The sequence below is a fragment of the Trypanosoma grayi genome, assembly GCF_000691245.1.
Source record: "Trypanosoma grayi strain ANR4 Tgr_290_V1, whole genome shotgun sequence".
Lineage (NCBI taxonomy): Eukaryota > Euglenozoa > Kinetoplastea > Trypanosomatida > Trypanosomatidae > Trypanosoma > Trypanosoma grayi.
Window position 1 is genome coordinate 1,634 of NW_008825909.1, and position 17,724 is coordinate 19,357.

The 17,724-nt window shown below is 57.2% G+C and overlaps 5 protein-coding genes across 5 annotated transcripts; all 5 read right to left on the minus strand.

The window, feature by feature from the left end:
- Positions 1–21: 21 nt before the first annotated feature.
- DQ04_02901000 (leucine-rich repeat protein (LRRP)) lies at positions 22–1,977 on the minus strand (the record flags this gene model as incomplete). Its single annotated transcript, XM_009312320.1, has 1 exon — positions 22–1,977. One exon carries the CDS (start codon positions 1,975–1,977, stop codon positions 22–24), a length of 1,956 nt encoding a protein of 651 aa, XP_009310595.1.
- Positions 1,978–2,558: 581 nt separating this feature from the next.
- On the minus strand, positions 2,559–7,031 carry DQ04_02901010 (hypothetical protein; the record flags this gene model as incomplete). Its single annotated transcript, XM_009312321.1, has 1 exon — positions 2,559–7,031. One exon carries the CDS (start codon positions 7,029–7,031, stop codon positions 2,559–2,561), a length of 4,473 nt encoding a protein of 1,490 aa, XP_009310596.1.
- A 372-nt stretch (positions 7,032–7,403) lies between these two features.
- DQ04_02901020 (hypothetical protein) lies at positions 7,404–13,331 on the minus strand (the record flags this gene model as incomplete). The annotated part of the gene is made up of 1 exon (XM_009312322.1): positions 7,404–13,331. One exon carries the CDS (start codon positions 13,329–13,331, stop codon positions 7,404–7,406), a length of 5,928 nt encoding a protein of 1,975 aa, XP_009310597.1.
- A 1,098-nt stretch (positions 13,332–14,429) lies between these two features.
- On the minus strand, positions 14,430–14,777 carry DQ04_02901030 (hypothetical protein; the record flags this gene model as incomplete). Its single annotated transcript, XM_009312323.1, has 1 exon — positions 14,430–14,777. One exon carries the CDS (start codon positions 14,775–14,777, stop codon positions 14,430–14,432), a length of 348 nt encoding a protein of 115 aa, XP_009310598.1.
- Positions 14,778–16,651: 1,874 nt separating this feature from the next.
- Positions 16,652–17,611, minus strand: DQ04_02901040 (hypothetical protein; the record flags this gene model as incomplete). The annotated part of the gene is made up of 1 exon (XM_009312324.1): positions 16,652–17,611. One exon carries the CDS (start codon positions 17,609–17,611, stop codon positions 16,652–16,654), a length of 960 nt encoding a protein of 319 aa, XP_009310599.1.
- Positions 17,612–17,724: the final 113 nt, after the last annotated feature.

Below are 17,724 nucleotides of genomic sequence, written 5' to 3' on the forward strand. Positions count from 1 at the left end.
AAAAAAAAAAGCATCCCTCTCCTACATCCTGCATGTGCGCTCCACACAGAAAACCGTCTTCGCATCTGGCAAGGCTGCGCTTTTGAACCCGGCACAGTCCACCACCCGCACCTCCATGTCATTTGGCACGCCAAACCAGCTGGCGCATATCACACCACATTGTTCAATGTGAAGCACACGCAATTTCGCACTCATCAATCCCTTCGCCTCCTCCTTCCCAAAACGCATGCAGCAGAGAATAAGCTCAGTAAGGGCAGCTAGCGACACGAGGTTGCCAAAAGCTGTGAAGGCTCCGCAGTCCACAAGTTTAAGCGTTTCAAGTGCTCTAAAGGTGCGTACGAGGCCCGCGGAACCCACCTTCGGGCACCGCACGAGATGCAGCGTCGTAAGTTTATTACTTGCAGCAATAGAACTGAGCAGCTCATTTGTTACAAATCCACCACCAAGGACAAGCTTGCGTAGATGCGGCAGCTGCCCCAAGGAATGGATGGATTCGAGCCTCCTGCAACCAACAAGTCTCACCTCTGTGAGGGTTGTAGCATTGGACAGTGCCGTAATGTCGGTCAGAAGCTTGCACTCCATGAGATGTACGGAAAGAAGTTTGGTAGCCTTACTGATGATGTCCTCCACTATTGCATTCGTCACATGGCCACCACCAATGGTGAGACTTCGCATCGATGGAACTTCTCCAAAAGACACCCCCTCGGGTAAGGCATCCGTTAGAAAGACCTCAAGCGTGGGGAGACTTGTCAGCACCTCGACGGTTGCCCGAGAAAGTTCTCCACAACAGCGCAGATCCACCTCAACAAGGGGACTTTTTCCCAGCTCAATTATACATTCATCGTTCACGGCGGTGGATCTCAGTAGTAGCGTTCGCAGCTCAGGCAACGACGGAAATGGGCCCTGTGCCTTCGCACGGGTGCACTCGCACAGGCTGAGTTCCTCCAGGGACGCAATAAAGGTGAGCGGTGTGAAGTCAGTGATGAAGACACAGTTATCAAGGTGCAACACCTTCAGGAAGCGGTTTTGGCCGAGCTGCTGTATAGTCTCATCAGTCACAGCACTGCGTCGCAGAGACAGCTCACGCAGCATAGATGACTCGGCAAGGCGGCCCAACGTCGTCAGGTTGTTGCACCCAGATAAGTTTAACTTCTTCAGTCTCGTGTTTTCGGCCAAAGGACCAACGTCAGTGATCGCTGGACAGTTCTCAATAACCAAATCCTCGAGAAAAGCGTTCATACTGAGCTGCAGAATGGCTTCAGCACTCACATTGGCACCGGCGTTGTTCAGGTGCAGTTTTACCAGGTGCTGCAGGCTGAAGATATTGCCAAAATTCTTCAAATTGGTGCATCCGGAAAGGTTCAGCTCATGCAGCATAACACACCGTCCCAGCGGGCTCACGTCTGTGAGGGCGATGGAGCCTTTCAGACTGAGCACACCAAGATCAGGTATGGCTGAGATCGACTGAATGTCCACGTCAGACACCTTCACACCATCCAGCTGGAGCGTGTGAAGGTGTCTGAGCTTCTCAACGAGATGCAGGTTCTTCACCGAATTGTGTCTCTTAATGCTCAGCCGATGCAGCTGATCCACTTTCAAGAGCCAATCAAAGTCGAAGGTGCCGCAGCAGTTCACCAGGACGATCTCCTCCAGCTTGGGCAGAGAGAGCACGAGCCTCTGCGTCGCGCAGTTCTGGCCCAGCAGAACAAGCTGAGCAATTCTGGGGCCATCCGCATCCTCGATCAGACCGCTGCTTTCCACGTTTAGCACATTACCAAATGTATCATTCTGCCTCGATGCGGCCTCACGTCCTTGCGACAGCTCGTCGTGGAGGGCTCTGATCTCGCTCACCAACTCCTCCCGCCTCATCGCCAATGCATTCAACTCCGCCTCGAGTGATGCATCTCCACCCGCAGCTGCACCAGGACCTGTTTCCGTTCTCATCGCCCTGCCGGATTGGCGTCGCGCCGCCTTCATTCTTCAGACAAAGATACGGAAAATAACAGCAATCCCACCTGTGGCTAGGGTTGAGGAGAGAGACACAGAGACAGACAGACAGACAGAGAGAAAGAGAGAGAGCACAGGAAGAGTGCGTGACGTGTGAGAATGAGACAGCTGGGAGCGAAGACACACACACACACACACACACAGACAGACACATGCGTACATACAAAGCCAATCACACACAGAGAGACACACACACACACGCGCAAATACAAATACACATGCACATACACACGCGCAGAGAGGCGCACATGTTAAGACTGCAAAGGAGAATGAACCCCAAAAGACACCCTTTCCACATATATCGCTTATACACCTTTTCTTTTCTTGGGTTGTTTCCATTTTTTTTTTTTTCGTGCCCCTTCAGCCCCCCTTTTTCGCATGTCTGGCCATTGCGAAGCAGTAACCACAACGACCACAATGTAAACCCGGTCAGTTAAGACTCAAGCCAAAAGGCGCTTGGCGAAGGATGACAAACAAGGATGCAACGACAACGACAACAACAACAAAAAAAAGAATCAAGTTGATGCGTAAATCCGTTACACAGTGCCCTATTAACATATCTTTGCACCCACCATCCCCCTTTCATCCTCGTCGCGCCGCACAAACACAGGCCGCGGCTGTGAGAGCCGATCGACCGATGTCTTCTGCGCCGCCACCGCCGCTGCACCGCAAGGCACTTCGCGTATGAGCACATACGGTCGCTGCTGCTCATCCAGCCGCACTTCCTCCACGACAACAACAGGCGCCGCGCCACCGTTTCTATCCCCGCAACCAGAGGATGCTGGCTTGATGATGCGGCGACGCGCTGCGGGGGAGTTTGCCAACAAATCGCGGCGCTCCGGCCCCACTGCCCACGCGGATGGCCGCTCCGGATCCTTCACGGCGAAGGATGAGTACACTTTCAGCGGCGGGAATGGTGGAACCTCGACGACACGCCGCATGGGAGAGCGATTTGCCACATCATCCACGCTCTCCGCCTTACGCCATGGCGTTGAAGGTGATGATCTCGGGTGCTGACGTTGACGAGAGGGTGACCCCATCCATGTTGCTGCTGCTGCTGCAGCGTTGTTGCTGTTTACGTGTTTGGTGGCCACAGCGTAGTTCACGCCGCATCGCACGCGGCTCTTTGGCACGCCAAACAGTTCTTGCGATACCGGTTGAGTTTCTATGCGCGGTTTGAAGTCTGTACGCAGATCCACAACGGGGATGGGAATGGGGGCGTGGCCGATGTGATCGCACGTCGCCGCAACCGCGCTACTTGCATGCCGTGCACCGTGCACAGCCACCATAACGTCGTCCACCCACAAGGCTGTGGGGGACGCGGCAGTATTCAGCACTGTAGTGTGGGTGTGTCCATCAGCAACAGCACTCTCGCTGCAGGAGCGTCGGACAATTTGCGCAGTCGGACTCTTATCCACGAGGTAGGGCGAAGTGGTTCTAGCTGGCGCCTCCTCGTTGCGCTTCCATTGCTGCTGTGGTGGTGGTACCGATGAGTGGCGTCTTCGGTTCGGTTGCTGATGACGCTGTGCTGACTCACCATTCCCACCAGAAGGGGAATAAGCCAGTTGTGCACCAGCTGATGTTGGTTTGCAGTGTCGTCTAGTTGGAGTTAATCTATCCCCGTTGGAGACAGTGGAAGGTCTAACAACAGGCGATTTTTTGTCATTGCCACGGCCGCCATTCCGGGCCATATTATGGTTGTTACCGTGACGGTCTCCGTTGGGCGCCATGTCCTTGCACGGCTGCAAGAACGACACTACTTCATAGGGGTGAACAATCGAGGCGTCAGGCTCGGGCTGCTGCTGCTGCTGCTGCTGCCTCCACCGTGGTGATGGATATGGTGAGCCACAAAGATGACGCAACGCCAAGTTCGACAGAGGTGAGGAGTGACGTGAAGCGTGGTGTGAGGCCGTAGTAAAAGGCTCATTCAAGTCAAGGTCACCGACATATCGGCTTCGTTCTACAGAGCGGTAATTGCCACCTCCGAGGTCAATATAGCCAAGCGGCCGTCGCAGCGGTGATGCAGGAGGCGCTGGACCGGGGTGGAGAGAGGTGTGCCGCCACGGTCGGGGAGAGCGCTCCCGATCCTGCAGCTTGCGTACATCTCCTCTATCGTGGGAATGAGGCGAAGGGCGCGGTGGCGGCGACACATCACGCTTCCGCCAACGCGAGAAACGATCTAGTTGCATCTGGCGTTGATGCCGTTTAAGCTCTTGGTACAGCTGATACACATCTTTTGTGTGGAAAATAAAGGAATTAGATGAGTGCAAGGTAGAGTGGCGCGGCCCCCGACGTTTACGTGCCTTATCGCCCAACTTGCTGCTACTGCTACTACCGCTGCTGCTGCTGCTGCCAGTGCCACTTCTACTGTCTCTACTTCCGCGGTGCTCATCGTGCTGCCAATCAGGCAATCGGAGCGGACTGACGGCACCAGAACCGCGGCGCGGCGACACACCACCATTGGTGACTTTGTTGTCCCTCTCAGGCGTAAGCCCCATCTTGCTCTTGCTCTTCACCGGGGGCCTCTCAGGGGAACCGCGCAGAGAGGACTTGCGCCGGGGCGATGTCTCGTGATGATGATTATGGTGATGGCGATGGCGGTGAGATCGTCGCTTCCTCAGTGCGTCGCCCCGCAATTCCGGCGAGGGAGACGGGGAAGGAACGGCGGATAGAGACGACTCTGACGTGCTCGCCGCTCGCTGGCTGTCGCCATGTCGCCGCTGCGATGTCGTCACACTCTCAGTGGAGCAGGCGGATGGAGACCGGCGTGGCGACCCCGGCGAGTGATGGCGGCGCCTATCGTGCCGCTGCTGCTGAGACTTTTTGGCGTCTCCGTGCTTCTTCGTGAGATGTAACGGCGGCGAATCATTCGCCACGGCCGCGGCCGCAGGAGGTGCCGTTGCCAGTCCTTTTTTTTCTACGACTGGACACTGCGTATTCGTGAGCGTCACACATGACGCGGAGCTTAAGAGCGGCGTCGACGACACCTGCCGCGGTGCTGCCTCCCCTCCTTTGCCCTTCGCTGCTTCAACGCTGTCGGCGCCACTGACCGTCGTTGCGAGGCCTGCCTGGTTCCCCCGCCTTCGCAGCGGTGTCGTTGCGTGCTGCCTGCTCGATGGGGGCACGTCTTCTCTAGTAGTGGCGGACAGTGACACTGGCAGTGCTAGCGATGGTGGCTTCTGCTTCTGCTTCTTTTGTTGTTGTACACCGGGTGACAGCACACCACGATCGGAAGTGGCGTGCAGCCGTGTGCTTGCCGTATCCGCCTCGGCCTCGTCGTCCTGCTGCGGCGTATCTACCTTCGCTGGTGGTGGCGGCGAGGCGGAAGGAGGGGACAGCGCACCAGGGGACGAAGAGGGACTGCGAGGCTTCTGCCGCTCTGGCGTGTCTTCCAGAGTGAGACTCACAGATGACAGCGATCCTGTTTCTTGCAATTTTGGTGGTTCTTGCTCTTGAATCTGTGGTCTCCCCACATCAACGATTTCACTGGAGTCCTCGTCACTATCAACGACCAGGGAGGGAAACCTCAACACGCGCTGCGTCTGCAATGATTGACGACGACTTTCTTCGCCTTCTTTGGTAACCACTACTTCGGATGATGGAGCTATGCCAGCCTCTCCCACATTTTCACGCAGGCGTACCGTGGGTGACACCAGCAGACTGCCAGCCCCACTGCTAGCTGTCATTTGCCGGGTCATTGGAGCTGCTGGCGCTTTTGCTCCGATGGATGCTGCTGGTGGCGGGGCGGAGGCCCTGTTCAACTGATTGCTGTCTTGGCTAGCGTTAAAAATGGCCTCTCTTGACGGCGACGCAGAGGGTTGCTGTTGTACCCGATGCTGCAGCAGCTGCTGCTGATGATGATGCTGATGATGATGACGCAAGTGCTGTTGTTGATGCTGATGATGTTGATGTAGCTGTTGTTGTTGTTGTTGTTGATGTAGTTGGTGGCGCTGTTGTTGCTGCTGGGAAGCGTGGGCCAAGGGCGCATTCTGCTGTTGCTGTAGGAGCTGCTCTTGATTCAGTGAGCCCCTTTGAGTAGACGGTTGTGTCGTCCTGGCGCGCCCCGGCACATCTTCTACCATGGGCTGGACCATCGTTGATTCTATGCCTACCGAGCGCTGTTGCTGCTGTTGTTGTTGTGGTGGTGGTGGTGGGTTGACGCCACCCTTGGCGTATCTGGGTTTGGGAGGGGGCCGCACAATCCCCCCCCTGCCTTTGTTGCCACCAGCCCCCGTGATATCTAACGCCCCTTCCTTCACACCACTGCGGAGCCCATCGTTATTCGCGCCTACCGGTGCGGCTGCACCAGACGGGCGAGGAGTGGAGCACGCTGCGGCTTCGGCGACCTGCTGCTGTGGGAGAGGCGGGGCGCCAACTGGCCGCATGGCTCGTTGCTGGTCTGCAGGACGTGGCGACGAAACGCGAGACCCCGAAACACTAACACTGGAAAGGGTGCCGGATGCCTTTCTCCCACCATGAGCCATGCCGCCAATATCATCGGGCACATTCACAAGTCTTACGAGTGCCGCCCTCGAGGACGGCGTGGCAGAGGCGTGTGGATCAGCGCCTGGATGGCCGATGGAATTTCCCATCATCCTCGTTGCACTCACCCCCATTGTTTGCCCAGCCATTGGAGTATGGAGGCGATTCACGCCCGGACCCACAGCTACTGCATGCATATTACCACCACCACCCGCTACCCCAGCGGGAGGTGGCACCAGCACTTTCTTTCCCATCATTTGCGCTGGCGGCGACATAGGGGCATTTCCTTGCGGACGCCCAGAGGCGATACTGGTGCCGCTCGCGTTCATTTCGTTCCCAGAAGGGTGCGCACCCATCAATGACATAGATGGAGTTCTCGGCTGCTGTTGTAGACCCTGTAGGTGGCGCGGGATGTTCCCACCTGGTAACTTAATCTGAGAGGAGTACGGTATATGAAGTGCCTTTCCCTGCGCCCCGTGGGGTGCAGGTGCCACCGCAGCGGGCGGCTGTTGTTGTTGTTGTTGATGATGATGCTGCTGCATTTGTCGGAGGGAAAACCCGGCAGCACTACCGCCACCACCCCACCCTGCCCCTACTAGAGGACAACGATGTGACGACTCACTAACTAGCCGAAACAACAACGCAGAGAAGCAGTAGTTGACGCAACGTACCTATCGGAGAATTCCAATGCGCATTCTCACTCTGATGAAATAGCTTCAGTGGAGTTGTGCTCATCAAGTGCACAAATGCGAGCACTGAAAAAAAATTCAACGCATCTTTAAAAAAAAAGCAGCGACACACAGTCTCTTTTTGTCTGGTGCCCCTCTTCCTCCCCCACACACACACAGACACACAGAAACTTCCTCTCTCTCCTTGCGCATTAGCGTCTATAATTTTGTCTATGAGGGAAGCAGTCACTCTGTCACCGTCTGCGCCGGTACCCGCTGCAGAGACTGCCGCTCCGTCCTAAAGTCAGCTGCCACAGCTGCTGCTGTCGTACCCGGTGCGCTTGCACGCGGTTCCACATGATATGCTCCAGGTCCAGGCGTATCAGCACCAGGTCTTGGGGGATAGTGACCCATTGTAGTGGGAAATGAGGGGCCACGCCCTGTCAACTCCCAGTGATGTGGGTGATAGTACGCCCCTGGACCAGCGCCACTTGCTGTCGCTACTCCTGCCATCGTTGACCCAGTTGCCGTCGTTGCATTCCGTTGCGCTATCGGGAAGCTGAAGGCGGGACCATCTTGTGCTTCCAATGGGCCGGAGTGGTAATACTGCCCAGGCCCGATACCATTAAAAGTCCCCCCCTCGCCGAACCGTTCCGCGCCTGCGAATGTGAATACCGGCACGGATGGCTTCGGATCTATTGGGTGATGATACTCACCAGGCCCAGGCGCATCGTACTGCGAGCGGGGGGCAATGTCAGGCCGAGAAGCATAACCAAAACTAAATGCAGGTTGACTCGGCAACACCACTGGACCGCCGGTCAGATACGCACCAGGCCCAGGAAGATCCTCTGTTTGCTTCTCGGTTCGGTCGGCCGTGCCAATTGTGACCGCCTGTCGGCTGAGGGTTGTAGGAATGTCGTACGCTGTCGGTCCAGGAGTGGCATTTACGCGAGCAGCAAACACCGCCTCAGGGTCTACAGTTGGTGGCACACCAAAGGATGTTGCGCGTGCCGTTTCCACGGGTCTAGGACAGTATGCTCCAGGTCCAGGGTAATCGGCCGCTGTGCGTTCATCACCGTAAGTCGGTCTCCCCTGCAGTGTGAATGCAGGACCTGCCAGGAACCGTGCTGCGTATCGATCCGCATCGTAGCTGCCTGGACCAGGCATGTCCTGTTGCGCGGCATCGCCAAGTTGCGCCCGTGTGCTGGTGCCAAAAGAGTAACCTGTGGCCGCGGATTGATGCCACACGGAGGGGATACTATACTCGCCCGGACCAGGGTGGCCTACCCCGTTGGGCAACTCCGCAACCACAAAACGCGAAGCTTGAGGAAAAGACGCCGCGGGTGCCATACCACGAGTATCCACGGGATTGTATGACGCTGGGCCTGGTGCATCGGGTGCCGTGGCCTCACCACCCTCGGTAAAGCGCGCGGACGTGAAACGCATCGCCACACCACCATCCACGGTGTTGGTGGTAATGGGGTTCCCACCACCCACCTCGTAGTGTCCGGGTCCTGGCATTTCTGCACTACCCGCGGCAAACCCCACCTCTGCTAGGCGCGGTGCACGGCCAATGATAGGGCCTGCTGCCGACTCGGGTGACTGGGGATTGTAGAATCCTGGACCTGGCGCCTCCTGTTGTGCGGAAGCAGGAACCTGAAAGCGTACTTCCTTGAGAAATGAAACAGCTGCTCCTGCACCGTCTGTCGCAGGAAACGCTGGTGGTATCATATACGCCCCAGGACCAGGTAGTTGGGACTTCTCCACTTCTACCAGTGTCGGCCCTCGTGGTGCAGTGCGATGCATGGAAAACGCTGGCCCCTCATTCGTCTTTCTAGCTACATCGTAGGTACCAGGTCCGGGTGTGTCTTCATTGTCGTTGCCCTCATACACTATACCTCTCTCGGCTGTGCCAAAGCGAATGGAAGGACCCTCCAGGGGTAGTGCTGGGCTATAGTACCCTGGACCAGGATGTGTGGTACTGCTGCTGGGATCGCCAGTAGTTGCTACCATACGACGCGGTTCAGTGCCAAAAACGGGGGCGGCGGGTGAAGGCGATAGCTGTTTTGGGTTGTATGTACCTGGGCCAGGCAACTCATCGTCCTTGCTAGGAGGATCCCTTCCACCCGTTGGAAAAAAGTGCACCTGCGAGGCAACCCATTGAGGGTGGTGGGGTGTGTATTGGCCAGGCCCAGGGAGTAGGCTGTTGTCATTCGCCATGAAAAAACGCGGACCAGTCGGGAAAGATGGTGCATCCACACGACGCCATGCGCCAACTTCGGTGTTGTTACCGTCATACTGTCCAGGCCCAGGTGTTTCGCTTATAGCAGCGTGCAACTCTCGAGGTGCGGTGGGGAATCGATAAGCAGGTCCGAGGGCAACTGTTGCCTCTGTTGTGTCATATGCGCCAGGTCCGGGAAGCTCTGCCAGAACCAGAGGTCCCATTGAACGAGCCTCAGTCCCAAATCGAGTTGTGGGCGCAGTGAAGGTAGGAACAATGACATCATACGTTCCTGGCCCAGGCACGTCGCCATTGTGGTCGCCGCCGCTGTCGCCGTTGAGCATCATGCGAGGACCAGTTCCAAACGGATATGCAGGGGCACTTGCCACCGTCAGATTGCTAAACGGCTGGTACTGTCCAGGACCTGGTAGTAGTGCCCGTTTCCGATCCTCATGGCCGAGGACACGCGGTCCTGTACCGATAACAGCTCCTCCTCCGCCGCCACCACCTATCGTGCGTTCACCTTGCTTTTCCACTGCATAGGCGCCAGGTCCTGGTGTACCGCTGCTGCCATTGTTCCCGTCAGTGGCTATTCCCCCCGCGTTGTTGAACCGTGGGGCACTCGGGAAGGTGACAGGCCCAGCGGGTAATCCAGTGGCTGCAGCTACATCTGTTCGTGCATACGCGCCTGGGCCTGGCGCTTCATAGTCTTCAAGCTGGAGTGGCATGCGTGAGGCTGTGCCGAACACGACAGATCGTGGCTGGGGGACATGGGGGCCTGCAGGAGTGTACTGCCCTGGACCAGGAGTCAAGTCTATACGTTTCTCCTCCGGTCGCCCCACCCCCGCGCTTCCAACTGTGGCGTGAAACACATGAGAGGATGGATAAGCAACATCGTATGTGCCTGGGCCAATATTAACCCTCATGAGAGTTTCTCGTTCTTCCGGTAAAGGCAAGTGCCGCGGGGAAGATCCCAACACCACAGCCGGAGAGACTCGTTCTTGCAGGTTTTGTGGGAGATAGGACCCAGGACCAGGAAGTGTTGCGGCGTCTGTTGGAAGAAGCCAGTCGGACCTATCACCTGCCGTTCCAAAAAACACGTCTCGAGTCGGAGAATGTGATGAAATCTCGTACGCACCAGGACCAGGCGCCTCACTTCGCCCATCTTCCGCAAACCGAGGACCGATGCTCCACGCAGCCCCTGCCACGTTGCCCGTGGCCAACTGTGGGTCGTAGCTACCAGGCCCAAGACCATTTCCGCTGTTACAACCACCTGTAGCATCTTCGGGGTGTATAAGACGGGGGCTTGTACCGAACACCGCAGCCGGTGACCCACTCAAATGGGCCACATCCGTGTAGGCGCCAGGCCCAGGGATCTCACCACGCGCTTTTTCCTTGTCACTGGGCTGGAACCGCACCGCGCTGCCCATCACTGCGCTAGGGCCGACGGGCGAATCGTATGGGTCGTACAGCCCGGGACCAGGCATCAGCTTTTCCGGTGTGGTGGTATCCACCGGTCGGTGCCGTATTGAGAAGGATGGCCCATCCCTTGGTACCGCAATGTCATACGCGCCTGGACCAGCATCCGTTGCAGCAGCATGCGCATCAAAAAGCAATGGGCGGGGCGCACTACCCACAACAGCGCTACGCCGGTTTGCCAATGTGAGTTGAGCGTCCATATCGTAGTAGCCTGGACCAAGCGCCGGGCCGGTGGACGCGCCAAGGTCATCCTTGTCGAACCGTGGTGCCGTGACCCCAAGCAGTGGCGCCGCCACGCGTCGCTCCTGACCGGTGTACTGTACGACATAGGAACCTGGCCCTGGCACCCTTTCACTCGAGCCCTCGAACAGGAGCGTGCGCTGTGCTGTTCCCATCACAACCGTTCGCGTCAAGTCGGCTGGGTTATTTGTGTCGTATGCGCCCGGACCTGGAATAAGCGCTGCCTGATCCGCCGCCTCATGCAACAGGCGCGGCGCGGTGGTAAACAGAGGCGCAGTGGAGTGCGCTCGCCGCAGATCGTAGATAGGGACAGAATAATCACCCGGACCTGGCGTTGGCTCTTGCTTGGGTGGCGATGACCACCGCGAGGACATTGTCCACTGCTGTCCACTCATCTCCTTTGGCAACACGTAATGCCCGGGGCCTGGCGTCGGCTCAACGCGTTCAATAGGCCGCAGACGCAGCGAGTAGGCAGGCCCTTTCTTCTCCTCTGTGAGCGTGTAGGTCCCTGGACCTGGCACGTCATCCGGCTGGAATGGCACACCACGCCACATATTGTCACCGCGACTTGCGGTTGTAATGATTGCCCCTCTTTTTCCACCCGCAGCCGCACTGCTATCGGGCATTGCGGTAGAAATATCGTATGTGCCAGGTCCCGGCACCTCGTCTGCATTCTCTGCGGGAGTGAAGAGCGCCTTGGCACACTCTGGCAGCTTGGCACGGCCGAAGGAAAATGAAGGGGCGTTTTTGTGCCGCGCGTCTGTGCGCATCGACGTTTCCGTACGGTACTCACCTGGCCCAGGCCGATCCTTATCCTCCTTCGCGGCAACCAGCTGCAACGCGCGGGGGCTTGTCGTAAGAAAGTATTTTTTCTTTGGCTGCACGTCTGTGGCCACCTTTGTCTCGGTACTGTACGTTCCAGGTCCAGGGGCGTCCGTCAGCGTGTGCAGCTGCCGCGCAGCACGTCCGATCGACACACCCCTCGCCGTACCTTTCTTTGCGGTCGCGTCAAAGGCGCTGGCCACATTGTAGGCACCAGGACCAGGTGGTGTCGCTACTCCTGTAGGTCGCCGCCCACGGGAGGGTGTTTTGTTCCGTGCTACATTGGGATCTTCCGCCACACCTCGTGGAGCGCCATTGCTGGCGTCTTCGGCGTGTGCGCCACGCTTCTCCTGTCGCTTCTTATCAGACTTGACAGCTTGATCGTTATCAGCATTGTCACGCGATGCTCCCGCGAAGATCGTTCGCCGAGGTGAAGTGCCAAAAACCGCACCTCTCTCATTCCCGCGGCGCACCCCAAGGCGTGGTGGCGACACATGGGTGTTGGAACGCGCTCGCCAACGGCTCTTTTTGCCATCACACATTGAAGCCTTGCTGCTGTTGCTTTTTCCACCACTACTATCACTTCGGCTACTCTCACTCCGCGGCGAGGCCGCGCGGATGGACTGGCAGGGACAATTCGTTGCATGCGCTGCAGGATTTGTGGGGGTCTCCAACTCCGGGAATTGCTTCCAGTAACACTGACACAGCAGCGCGAACTGACGCTTTAACGACTTGGCCTCGTCCGCGGCAGTGCGGGTGGCCGCCGTTGCGCCATGCCGACCAGAATGAGCACTCATATTACGACTACTAAGGGTGTGGCGCACGCTGTTGTCGGCAGCGCTACAGAAGTACGATCCCGGCCCAGGTATGGTGGTCTTCTTCACTGGCTCTGACATACCCTTGCGACCACTACCGAATGTTGACGGTGGTGGACGTTGCATCGCCGCGGAAACACCGCCTGTGCGATGCGACAAGGCACGCGCAGCTGATTGAAACAGTGCTTCTGGCATGGCCGCGCGCTGATCACTCCGCGCATCCGTAATATGTGTCGAATGCCGCTCCTGCTGCTGGGAACAGTGACAGTGGCAGCAACAAGCTTGAGCAGGGCTACTCGAAAAGGTGGCACGATCAGCTGTGGTGGTGCTGGCAGAGGCCTCTGCAATCCCATCGCGCCCACAGCACGGGCAGCCTGCAACAGGGGACTGTGGTGATTGATGGACATGACGCCGTTTCTGCTTTGACCCCGCAACAGCAACAGTTTTAGAGGCAAAAGCAGCCCCGTCGTGATCATTGTCCTCATCATTGTCAAGACTCACATCGACACAGGCGAGGATATGGGCGTACAATTCTTCCACTTGCGCCTGCACGTCGCCTGGGTCGATGCCGCAGTGGGGTGCCGTAGAAAGGTCCATGTATTCACCTTGTGTGGGCCTCTCGTTTGATTGCTGTCTGCCCAGGCCCTGTCGTCTATCGATAACTCCTCTTTGGTGTTGATCTATGCAACCTTCGTTTCTCCTCACTTGACCCTGCAGCGCTTTTCCCACAGGCGCTGTCTTATATATATATATATAAGTGAGGGAGAGATAAATATATAGATAGAATAGACGCTAGGTGCGAAGCAGCAGCGGCAGAAGACAACGCAAGTCCCACCATGCACCCCTTCAGGGGCGAAGCTCCACCAGGCGACCCGGCACTGGTGTGGTCTGTGTCTCTCAAGCGGAGCCCCAGCGCCCAGGCCACGGGCGCTGCCTCGCCACAGCGACAATGATTAACGACAAAAAAGACAGTGGAGCTGTTCCTCCGATTCGTATTCACCTTCCACAGTAAAAAAAAAAAGAAGGCCGCAGCCTCCACCCGNTTAACGACAAAAAAGACAGTGGAGCTGTTCCTCCGATTCGTATTCACCTTCCACAGTAAAAAAAAAAAGAAGGCCGCAGACTCCACGCGAAAAAAGGCCACCCCCCTAAAAAAATGTATGCCCCTGTTTTTAATTGTCCTCTGGCTTCATGACGCCCGCACAGAAGAAACTCCCACATCCAACCACCACCACCACCACCACCACATAGCACAACCCCTACGGAACAAAGGCATCTTTCCCATCGGCACCGCGTCGCACATCTCCCTCCAGTACATGCGCGGTGCCGATGGCCCAGCCGCTCCGCCTTCAAACCCCAGGAGGAAACAGACGATAAGGATGCAATAAAAAACGTGCACCACTTTCTCGTTCTTGTGAATACAATCAAGCCCCGGTGCTGGAGGGAGTGGACCCGTCCATGGAGGCCCGCAACCCAGACACCAAGCACGGACTCACGAAACAGCATTCGTGGCGGTCCCCCATCCAACAGACCTCCGCAAGGCGGGAAGAGGGCGATGGGAGGACGGAAACAAATAACAAAAGAAAGAACTCAACGTTCTCAGTCCTCATTCATGTGATCCATCAACAACAAAAATGATGATACATCAAGATGAAATCAATGAAACCATGAGAGAGCATGGCATTGCTCCTCATCCTACTTACGCATGCCCTCTCCAATAACTCTTGGAAACGTAATCAACGCGGAGACTAGCGCTCTGCCGATCATTTGAACCTGTGCAGACACACACACACACACACACACACACATACTCCAAAGGGAGCAATATGAGAAAATGCATTCCTCATCGGGGCATAGGGAAAAGAAAAAGGATCCATGGCTCCTGTACCCAGGGATGACTCGCAATGCGGGGTGGAGCTCCGCCCAAAAGTGCAGCCCACCCAATAGCATCAACATGATAATTGAAGCTTCCACGTTCTGTGTCTGAATAGACCCCAGTAGGGTGCAACTAACACACACGCAGCTTGCCACGAGCACCGACATTCTTCGGTCCCCTACACCCGGCAAGACTCACCTCTTCAAGCCTCTGGATAGAGAGCACATGTGGCACATCCGTTAGGTTCGTACAGCCCTCAAGGCTGACNCAAGACTCACCTCTTCAAGCCTCTGGATAGAGAGCACATGTGGCACATCCGTTAGGTTCGTACAGCCCTCAAGGCTGACCCTCTCACAAGGCTGGGATTATTGCCAAGGCCTCTCATATCATTAATAGTGACTTCCGCGTTCCGCCAATCCAGCACACACAGAAGTGGAAGGCGGCCCACACCCACGCACGCCGTCACACCACAACAGCCACTTCTCCCAATGCATTTATGCGTTCAATGTCAAGTGCGCTCCTGTCTCTTATGAACACATTGTTTATTGCCACCTTCCTCAGCATGGGCGATCTACACACGGCGTCGGCGTTGGCCGGCCGGAGACCGTCCTTCAGCTGGAACTCCTGCAGCGTCATCAAATTGGCAAACATTTGCAAATCAACACTCCAGGTGCAACCAAGGAGACGTATCCGATTCAGTTTTACAAACGGAAAAAAATGATATCCAGGTCATCCATCATGAGCATTTTTCCCCTTGAATGATTGGTGTGTGTGTGTGTGTTTGTGTGCCGCGCCCTGCTCAGCGGAGCCGTCCGAAGTGTTGCCAAGCACCCAGAGCCTCCACATGAGGCCACTATGGAGGGATCCATTGCGGCGAGGCTCTCCTGAGGAATGACTCCACAGTTGTCCATGACGCCTTGTGTGGGGGTTATATATTGCGGATTTAGCCCCCGGAGCACGTGCGACTTGGTGCAGCAAAAAAAAAAAAAAGGCAAGAAAGAGCGAAGACACTTGGCGGGGCTCGCACAGCAGATGAGAGTGGTGTATGAAATGTGCACATCAACCGTTGGATCTTGTGGCAGACCCCGTGAGAGGTGCCACACTGGGGGGAGGGGGGAAGAATGCGGTTTGAAGCAAAATGCCGGCCTCCCTCATGGGCGAGGGCGGCAATAAAAGTGACAGAGTGTCGGTGTCGGTGCGCACACCCACACACACACACACACAGACGTGGTGCCGGCGCCGCCACTACTCGGACAAATATACCACACATGCTCTACGCCCCCCCCCCCTCCNCTCTACACCAGCTTACCAACAGCGGCGCCCATTTCAAGCAGACGCCTGCGTGCGCCTCATGCCGCGAGGTGGTGGCAGCACCACAAACACACACTCACGTTGAAAAAAAAGGAACGCGAATTCGGGCTGCAATGATGGCGGGATCACAGTTCTGACACGGCAACCAACGGTGCGAACGCCACAGCGTCCGTCCACACACGCCTGCCTCGCTGCTCGAGGCTCCACACGGGTGATGAACATGATAAGTGGGCGGCACCACACCAGCTGTCGCGGCCCCGCCAGCCACGCAGGCCAGCCAACCCACCACCGCTCAGCAACTGCAGCGCCAACCACAATGCCGCGCCGCAGAGGAGGCCATGGCCAAGCCACGGTGTCTTTGTGTGTGCCTGCCACTGTATCCGCCCCCAAGCGCCTCACCGTGTGGACCTCCTCAGAGAGGGGGCTGAAAAAAAGGGCAGAAGGGGCTTAGACGCCCAGAACTGTTTCGTTAGCATACGCAAGTGCTGGCGCTCTCACCGTTGCCGCGGTCTGCCGGGATGCTGCTGCGCGACGTTCAACAATCAAAAGGCACACCCACCCTGCACACTGCATTCTGCGTTGCTGCAGACTAATGAACCCCCATACTCTTAAAACAATAAAAGAAATCCAACACAACGAGTGCGCCCCCCCCATCCCCACTCCCAAAGGGGCGTGCCGAGCCTTGTTCCTCCCTGAAGCAAGCCACGGTAGCTATTCGGAGTGGCACCCCTCAGAGGCCGAAAATTTGTGCCCCCGTTGGCGCCTCCACCTCGAAGGAGAAGGGCAGCGTCACCGACTCGCCGGGCTTCAGGTGCACCAGCAACTCCACCGTGCCGTCCACTTCCAGCTTGCGTCGCCGTTCCGTATCTTCAACCGCAAATTCCTTGGGCTCAAGGAGGCGCACGAGGAGTTCCTGCTCATCTGACTTCGGAATGCGCTCCTGCATAGTCACTGTGACGGCTTCATGCTGCTTTTTGTTTGTGACAGTTGTGGCATATGAGTACAAGATGCGCTGCTTTGGCTCCCGGTTGAACAGTGAGACCTCCTCGGTTGTGGTGTGGCGCTGCAGCAGCTTCCGCTGCACCTCAACGGTGCCATCGATGCCGAAGTGCACGTGCAACTTCTCACCAGGCGCGGTGTAATCCAGTTTCGCGTTGGCAACAAAGTCACTGTCCAACATGACAGCTGCGGTGCCCGGCAGCAGCAGGTACTCGCTTTCGTTCGTGCACGTTGCTGTGGCGAAGGCGGACTCCGCTAGCGATGGGACCGTCGTGTAGGTAACATCTGCCTTCCACTGCAGCACTGCGAGCGGCACCCGCAGCTCCTTCCCGTCGGGGCGAAACGAGTACCGCGACGGCATCGTGAAGTTCGTCACGCCCATTGCCTCCACTGCCGCAGACTTCACATGTGGCACATTCCCCGTTGTGATCTCGCAATTACGAGACATGTGGTTCGCAGAGTCGCCCGCTTCGTCGCCCACCTCAACCGACTGCGTTGCCTCAATGCGCCAAGGCTCAAGTTTCGGCACAACGGCCTTAGCCTGTGGCATGGCGGAGGAGAACGTGAGCGCCACGTCGTCGAACTCCTCGGTGCCGCACCGCACAACGGCGTTGTAGTGCAGCGTCACCAGTTGTTGCTGGCTGTCGAGCCCCACTTCGTACTCGACGCGCCACCCCGCCTGCGGCGTCATGTACGACACGTACACCACCGCCTGCGGCAGCGGCTCCGCCACCTTCAGCAAAATGCCCACCGACCTGGAGCGTTTGGGCAGAAACCTCGACCGCTCCCGCGTCCGCGTGATGG